Source organism: Capsicum annuum, chromosome 3 (assembly GCF_002878395.1).
Source record: "Capsicum annuum cultivar UCD-10X-F1 chromosome 3, UCD10Xv1.1, whole genome shotgun sequence".
Lineage (NCBI taxonomy): Eukaryota > Viridiplantae > Streptophyta > Magnoliopsida > Solanales > Solanaceae > Capsicum > Capsicum annuum.
Genome location: NC_061113.1, coordinates 203,368,920 through 203,377,835, shown reverse-complemented (window position 1 = coordinate 203,377,835; position 8,916 = coordinate 203,368,920). Strand labels below are relative to the sequence as shown.

General features: G+C 37.7%; 1 protein-coding gene across 1 annotated transcript; it reads right to left on the bottom strand.

The window, feature by feature from the left end:
• Positions 1–310: 310 nt before the first annotated feature.
• LOC107856675 lies at positions 311–4,074 on the bottom strand. The gene is made up of 4 exons (XM_016701648.2): positions 2,825–4,074; positions 2,219–2,632; positions 2,045–2,092; positions 311–1,854 (listed from the first exon to the last, which is right to left on the bottom strand). The coding sequence occupies exons 1-4, from the start codon at positions 3,894–3,896 to the stop codon at positions 413–415; spliced, it is 2,976 nt and encodes a 991-aa protein (XP_016557134.1). The 5' UTR covers positions 3,897–4,074; the 3' UTR covers positions 311–412.
• Positions 4,075–8,916: the final 4,842 nt, after the last annotated feature.

The following is an 8,916-nucleotide window of genomic DNA, read 5'->3' as shown; positions in this document are numbered from 1 at the left end:
ACATACATATATATATATATATATATTACCGTACCAAATACCAAAGTAATTTAAAATTTCTACCAAATACCATAACATCCATACTGCAATATAAAAATTTTCGATTTCGATCTGATATTCAATATATACCATACCATGCCCACCTCTAGTCCCAACCTTAATTTTACATGTAGGCAAAAACTGAAACCACCACAAAATGTTACTCCTACTCCTTAAGAATTTATGTTTCCATAAACAAATTTAAAAGGAATTTCTAAAAGAGAGCCAAGGTCAAGAACACGAGTAGCGTAAAACAATGGGCCAAAAAGACTTACGTGGCTTGAATTCATTGCAAGGAATAAAGAAAAAAAAAAGTGCATGGAATATTAAAATAAATACGCATCAATCACATACACATCAGAAGAATCACTTGTCAATACCCTCCGGCGGCAGCTGCAGACATTGAAGACTGCAACTGTAACAAGTGGCGATAGCAGTCAGCTGCCGTCGGTCTTTGCTCCGGGTTATGGTCCAAACACCTATTCTGCAATTCTCTCAACAATTTTGGCACCCCTACTAATCCACAACTCTTCACTAATTGACCTATTCCCCATACATCCACTTTCACTCCGTGATAATTCCTTCCCATCTCGGGCGGATGTCTTCCGCTCCCCGTTGTCGTCGTCGCTCCTCCGTGAGGATACAGCTGCGGTGCGGTTACAGCTTCGTCAAAACCTGTTATGAACCATTCGTTCTCTCTGTCGCTTCTCCTCATGACCTTATCCCATCCTAAATCTCTGTGCATAAATGAAAGATCATGTAGTGCAACTAGTGCTTTTGTGACTTGTTTCAATGCTTCTATTAGTTGATCGCAATTTGTTGGCTTGTACTTGCAACCTCTAGGCTTGAAGACCAATGCGAGATCCTTTTCCGATGCCCTAACAACAAATTCTGCGTGTGGGATTCTATGGTCAAGAAAATCGTATATTTCTTTTACTGCCAACCATTTTCTCCTACTAGAAAAATATCGAACCACGGTATTCGGAGTCATCTCCACAAAATTTCCATTGCCCAAATCTGTTCGCTCAAAATCAGTGTACGGAAGATGTTTAAAGTTGCTCCCGTTACTGCTCATGTAGTGGAAGCATTTATCCGCTAATAATGGTAATAATCCGGCAATTCTCCAACACGGGACTAAAGCTTTTAGTCTCTCTACTGGCGTTGAGAGATCCACCGTGTAAAGATCCGTTCGGATGATACGGTCCTGTGATCGGCTTAAGGCACAGAAAGTAACGATAAATCCAATGGCATAATAACCTAACACGTAAGGAAGGTCCATGTAAGTCCAAAACAATTTCTCTACTATAAAAGAGGATGGATCTGGTTGACCTTCTCTTAACTGATCAGTTTCCTCTCCTCTCCACAAGCAAAAATTCCTCAAGAAAGCAGTAACGTTGGGCCATTGATCTTGCACGGTTTCCGCAAGAGACGACGAAGATTTCCGTACGAATACCATTTCAATGGAACAAAACTTGGATATGATCCTATTGATGCAATCATCCCAAAGGCCAATGTAAGAGTCTCTATCGGTTGCGGTTGCAGCAGTGAGGCTAGGGTTTGAGCGCATAATAGAGGTCAAGACATCATAAGTGATGCCCCTACAATCTAATAGCTCAGTTGACGTTGTGAAAAATAGTTCTTTCCCTTGGGGCAAGTCTTTGAACACGTCTCGCCGGAGCGGGAAACGGAGTTCCTCCGGTGGTGGCTGTTGCAAATGCCACGAGAGCTCAAACAAGCTTGGAAGTGTAGGTGGAGGAGATCTAAGACACCCAACGTAATACTCAGTCGGATCTTGAAATTCCCAAGGAGCAGTTGCTGTGAAGTGTGAGGCAATTTTAAATTATTTTAACTAATTTGAAAGTCCAAGTGAAAGCAAGAACATACTATTAACGGGAACCATGGTATAGAGTAATATAAAATTCACTTAGCTTAGAGGGGAGGAATAGAAAATTTAATCATTGTCCTTACGGAAATAGAAAATACTAAATTCATGGAAGGGACTTACATCTGATGGTAAATTCGGAAGAGGGAAGTTGCAATCTTTCATGGGAACCTAGATGGAATACAAAATTAAATTGTTACGTCCTATATATACTTAAATGATTAGGATTTAGGACTCGTACATGCTAAATTTTATTAGTAAAGAAATGGACTTGAGCATTTAGATGAAATAAAATACCAGGAGGAGCAAGAGCTGAAGAGGATTTTCTCCTGCCAAAGACTTTGAGTTGTACTCCAGATGGGAATCTATCAACGGAAAAACCTTTCATTGGCCCATCTTCAAAGGCTTCCATAGTGCTAGCAACCATAGAATCATCCAAGAATGTAATTTCATCTGCGTTTAAAAAACTTGAACCTTGTAGCTTTACTCTACCTCTGTGATGCTCGCCTTCTTCAGCCCACAGGCTCACTGATTCCTCCCATATCATCCTAATCTTGCCGATTCGCCGAAGCTCCTTTGATGTGGATGAAGATGGACCGCCCCCAATAATATCTAACGAAGAAGATGGCGATTCAAACCCTAAGAACCCACCTCTCGTTCCATGAATTAATGTTTCTGTTCCACTCGGCATTACCAACTGTTTTGCTCTTCCTGCATCCACACAGTATGTATATAAATATATGTCATCGACAAGTTAATTAATGTGCATTGATTTTTTAATTTCTACTGAATACTTATCGACATTGTCCCACATTAAATTAATTGTTGTTCCTATGTTGTCCATTATAAGAGCAAATTAAAAGCAAGAAAAATTAAATACGTAATTATTATTTTTATGCGTACCAGAGAGAGGAAGTTCGTCTTCCCTGAAGGGTGGAGGGGGAGGCAATGACTTGGTAACAGTAGGAGGTGTACGAATGTCGTCACTGATATTGGGCTGAGTACCAATTCTAGTTTGAGGAGTTCTCATTCTTGGGCACATAAACTGAGATAATTCTTCAAACACCTCTTCATCAAATGAAGCAGGCAATCTATGAATCTTTCTTTCGTAAGGGGAAAGCCTAAAATAACTCTTCCCAATTTGTTCTCTCTCAGCACCTCTTTCCCATTCGTAGACTTTTCTGAATTCACCCAACATGTTGTCCCATTTGGTCCCAGCAGTTTTAGCATCTCTGTTAACTCCATGCCTGTTGAGGAACTCAGCCACTTCTCTATCTTTATCGGCTCTCGTTTTGCCTCTGCCAGCTGCTGCAGTGCCGCTCCCCGCTATCCCTGGAGAACCTTCTAGATTTCCAAGCTCTGATGATGACCCACCACCACCTTGGTACTGAATTTTCCAAGCCCTAGCTAGCCACAACATCTCATTAGGTTTCCAAACCGGACTCACATATTTCCCTTTCCTAAATTGTTGGTGAACTTGTTCTCCTCCTTCACTCTTGCTTGGCTCTTGCCCCGAGGCAGAAGAAGGCCGAGGTGAGTGGGAAGGAGAAGAAGCCGTGTCTGAAGATGACGCAGCCTGTTGAGTTTGCGGATTGGTGGCAATGGTGTGGGCCGAAGGAGATATTGGACTCGACTCGGCGCTCAGCATACTGGTCTTCTGCTGCTGATGATGTTGCTGCTGAGCAGAAGAAGGTATGAATTTCCATTGACTTGCAGTATATCTAGGCCGCTTAGTATTCACAACTTCAAACTGCTGTTGTTGTTCGAAAGAAACTGAAGTGGTAGCAGCACCACCAGGTATATTATAGAGAGAAGAAGAAATATAAGGAGCACCGGAAACCACCGACTGCGGCTGTTGCTGTTGCTGTTGCAGTATAGTATTATCGGGTGAATCTTGATCATGAGGGTCAGCTGGAGAGTTGGATAAATGTTGCTGTGGTTGTTTCTTGGTGGTATCTCCTTTGTTTTCATCCATCTCTTCAATGGGGGCCCAGAGAAATAGGGAAAAAAAGTTAAAACACACACACACCGCCCTAACTCTCTTTAGTCACAAAGTAAAACAAGAACCAAGAGAGGAAAATGAAACCACCATTACTTTGCTAGCTGTAAATTTAGATCTGTTTTATTTAAATTTGTTCAAGTGTGCTTTTGTTTTAAATATACTCCTCCTTTCTAAGTTATTTGTATTAATTACTGATATATATTTGACAATTAAAAGATATAGAATATATTGTGACTTCTTCAACTTTTTCTTTAAAAACAGTAAAAAGGGCGGTCCAGTGCACTAAGCGTGGAGTATGGAAAAAGGTTAAACCAAATCTATTTATATATTATGTATATCTTATATTCTGACAGAAATTGTTTTCACGATTTGAATTTGTGACTTTCAAATTACATTTAGCAACTTTACAAGTTACTATAAGAATCCTTCAAAATTAAATAATAAAATTAAAATTCACAATAAACAATAATTAGTGTAGCTCTTATATATTTCAAAAAGAAAATTAAGTGAAACAAATTAAAATAAAGAGGGATTTTTTTTCTTTGATATGTTATTTAACCAAAAAAAATGTAAAGAAGGGACATTGAAAGAAGTAGGAAGACCTATATGATGAATGATGAATCCTAGGGTATCTTGAAAGGGAAAGAAAAGTGAGACTTGTAAAGGAAAAGGGCAGAAAGAAAAGTCGAGATCGTGGAACCTGCCCTTGAATGAGACTTGACCATGAGCTCAATTTTAACACTAAATGCCTTTTCTCTTAATCTTTTTACTTGGTACTAAATCTGATCTGAGCGGCGGGAGTGTTTGGGTGTGTGAAAAAGAAAAAAAGTATTAAAGAGAGAGAGAAGGGGAGTGTTTGATTTGAGAGTAAAAGTAATGATTGTACTGAAAACAACAGAGAAATGCGGCTACGAATGAGTTAACATTCATTCTTTTAACGAAGGAGCAATTAATGGTCTTTGTTTTCCTCTGTTTGGACTTCTGTTTTATCGGACACAGAAGACAGTGAGACTTTCTTTGGATCTATCTACTCCCATTCTTAATTATAGTACTTTTTTGTGTTTTTTTGTCTTTCATTTACTACTTACACTGGTGAATCAATGCCTAATCGCTCTCCTACATTGCCATTGGCGCATGCATCTTCATTTTCTCTCTAAGAATTCGGTTGGTACGAGCAACTGGGGTAAAGAATAACTAATCTCGAGATTAATTTAGGATGAATTTATGAAAATTTATTTCACATTTGGTTAGAATAAAATCACAAAATAACTTATCCCGACATTAGTAGTTCTGGTATTATAATTTTAATTTTATGAAATAAAATAACTAATTCCAAAATAAGTTATTCTGGATAACTTGTTCTCCAACTAAACAAGTTTAACTTCTTACAATAACAACATACTTGGTGTATTCTCACTAGTGGAGTTTGAGGAGGGGGAGGATAGAGTGTACGCGTTTGCGGTTTGTCAAGTGATTTTTCAACCCATTTCATAACTGTCACTACATTTGCGGTTTCAATTACTCTCTTCACATTAGGCATATCGTAGAATTATATGTAGTCTTATTGACAAAATCATGTAGTTTGGCATCTCTGAGTAAAATAGTTATTACATTAGTCCCTACTTATAAACTATTATCAGATTTTGGCTGAGCTCTACTTTATTTCAAATGAAACACTGTTTCGTTGGCTGGTAAGTGAACAAGATGAGCTAAAGCTAAAATGGGAAGCCATTGAAAATTTGCTTAAGCTTAAGTTTGAAAATTCGAGTTTTTGAAACTACAATTTAATTCAAGTGAACTTGTTGGAACAGATTAGATTCATCTTAAGGAGATTGAATCTCAATTTGAAACGATTTTAGATGGTTTAATTTGAACTGAAAATCGAAAAGGATGAACATGGAAGGATGTGTCATGTTTATTTTCCATGTATCACTTGTGTATACTATATGTATTAATTTGGCCAAACCCATCGACAGCCCCTCAAACTTGTCCCTAAAATTCACTTTGGCCCCTAAACTAAGGGTTGTACTTATCAGACCCCTAAACCCCCCGAATTTGTTCCAATTGAGCATTTTCTTTTCCAATCAGCTAACGACTCAAGTGTGTAATACACACGCGATGACGTGAAAAAAATAACCAATTAGAAAAAAACACGTGGCATTTTTTTTAATATCTGATTTTGCCCCTTTCCTATTTAATACTAATAATTTTTTAATTAAAAAAAAAGAAAAAAATCACCCCCAACCACGCAGTTATCTTCTTCACAAACCCCTCTCCCCTCCCCCGTCGTCTTCACACACACACACTGAAGCCATCGTCTTCACACACATCCCTCCCCCGTCGTCTTCACACACACACACACACACTGATTTTGTAAACAAAGAAAGATTTTTTTCACATCTTTGATGTAGTTAATAATGGTGAAGAATTTTTTTTTCACATCTTTGATGTTGTTAACAATGGTGAAGAATATTTTTTCACATCTTTGATATTGTTGACAATGGTGAACAATGATTACTCATTTTGTGATTAATGGAGTTGCTCTATTCTTTGATTTTGTCTTTAATGGAGTCTCTCTATTCTTTGGTGGATTTTGGTTTGAAGCTTTTCTTCAAATTGTTGGGCTCTAAATTTTTGAGAAACAAATGCAAAAAAAATTAATGTAACTGATATTCTCTCTGTTAATTGTCAAAAATGGGATAAAATGGATTGATTCTCTGTTAATCTTCTTCTCCATTTTCAATTGATTTAGTAGATAATATAATTCCGTCTTCTTCTCCAATTAATGCTACCAAAGGGGCGTTGAAGTCGATGAAGAGGGGGGTACAGAGAGGGTGGAGGGCTAAAGACGATGAGGAAGGGGTACGGGAAGGGTGGGGGGTTGAAGACGATGAGAGTGGGGGTGGTGAAGAAGACAATGACTTGGGTTGGGGGCTTTTTTTTAATTAAAATATTAGAATAGTTAAAAGTTATATTAATAAAATAATTTAAATATAAGTTTTTTTTGACAATTAAAAGGAACTTTTTATTACAAAACAACTGTTGTAGTACAGTGTAAAGATACTACTATGGCATAACAACCAAGTAGTAAGCAAATCTAACATCTGCGGCATCAAAACACCATAATCAATAGCTAAGCTTAGGATTCTAGGGATAGAAGTTCAGCCCCTCCAATCTTTTTGCAAGTTTTGGGCATTTGAGTCCTCTGACAAACACCTCTTGTATAATTTTTCTTTTGAGCATCTGTGATGTAGTGTTCTTGGATTGAAAGATCCTCTCATTCCGTTATATTCAAACATGGTACACAACTGCTACTAGACACATTCGGTAAATGGTTTCTAAAACACCTTTGCCTTTGGCGTTTGTACATGCCCAATCAAGTTCATTTTGTCAAGGCATAACTTGTCTTGAAATTCCTAGCCATACCAGCAGATTAGCCCATATATCTGCACCAAATGGACAAGCAAAAAACAAATGCTCGGTTATTTCAATTCCCGCATCACAAAGAACACATTGTTGTTCATCAATGATAACCCATTTCAATAACCTGTCTTTAGTGTGTAACCTCTTTAGAGCTGCAAGTCTAAATATAAAAATCCATTTAGGTGACCCCTGATTGTTATATATGATTCTGCTCCATTGGAATTTCTGATATGTACCCCTCATTGCCACATATAGTTTATTAATAGAGAATTATTGCATAGAAATGGGGTCATCTTCAGTAAACCCTGCTTTCTGGATATATGTTTTGGTCTTCAAAATTTTTTGCACCACCCAGGAGGCTTGAGCAGGATTGTAGCTCCATACAGGTTGATTCTTTATATAGTAACAATGGACCCACTTAACCTATAGACTATCTTTTTTACAAAAAAGATTCCACATGAGCTTACTAACTGCTGCTTTATTCCACACTGTGTTATCAAGTACGTTCAGCCCTCCAGCAGTTCTTGGAAGACAAATTTTATGCCACGCCAATAAAGTTTTTTTTGTTCAAGTCCACCCCCTGTCCATAAGAACCTCTTACATACAGACTCAATAAGTTTAATAACCTTAGTTCGCAACACAAAGATCCGATACCAATATACTTGTATGGAGAGAAACATTGTTTTGATTAAGACTTCCCTTCCTGCATAGGAAAGGAACTTTGTGGTCCAACACGATATCCTTCCTAGCATCTTGGTAATCAATGGCTGACATTGCATAATAGATAGTCTTTTAATACTTAGAGGAACCCCAACGTACCTAAATGGCATTTCTCCTCTGGAAAAACCCAAGATATTAAGAATAGCAGCCTGATTGATCTCACTCGCCCCACAAAAATAAACTGAACTCTTGTCCAAATTTGCTACTAGGCCGGAAGCTTAGGAGAAGTTATGGAAACATTTATACAATAGCTGGACGGACTGTATTTCCCCTTTACAGAACAAGAGAAAATCATCTGTGAATCCAAGTTGTATCACTTTCATCTTAACACACCTAGGGTGAAACTTAAAATAAGGATTAGCCATTAATTTTTTCAGCATTCGAGAGAGATAATCCATTGCTAGAACAAAGAGAAAAGAGGACATAGGATCCCATTGTCTTAGTCCCCATTTGGCATAGAAAGGTTCAGAAGGCCATCCATTAATACAAATAGAATAGGAAAAAGTGGTAAGACATTCCATCACCCACCTAATAAATTTACCTGGAAAGTTCAAATGTTTTAGCATTTGCTCCACAAAGACACATTCAATTGAATCATAAGCTTTTTGCATATCCAATTTGAGCATACACCTAGGTGAAATTCCCTTCTTACCGTACCCCTTCACTAAATCATGGATGAGAATTATATTGTCATTAATCGATCTTCTGGGTACAAAGGTTGATTGACTCTTGTCAATCAGAACGTACATAATTCTTTGGATCCTTCTGGTAATAATTTTGGAAATAATTTTATACACCACTGAACAACAAGATATGGGTCTAAACTCTCTCACAGATGAGGGGTTTTTAA

Bases quoted from the DNA above. Each gene is read 5' to 3' on its own strand.
- LOC107856675 (XM_016701648.2), bottom strand. From the start codon at position 3,896: ATGGATGAAAACAAAGGAGATACCACCAAGAAACAACCACAGCAACAT. The intron at 2,633-2,824 runs GTACGCATAAAA...GTGTGGATGCAG, and splicing joins AGACGAACTTCCTCTCTCTG to GAAGAGCAAAACAGTTGGTA. The intron at 2,093-2,218 runs GTATTTTATTTC...TATTCCATCTAG, and splicing joins TTCAGCTCTTGCTCCTCCTG to GTTCCCATGAAAGATTGCAA.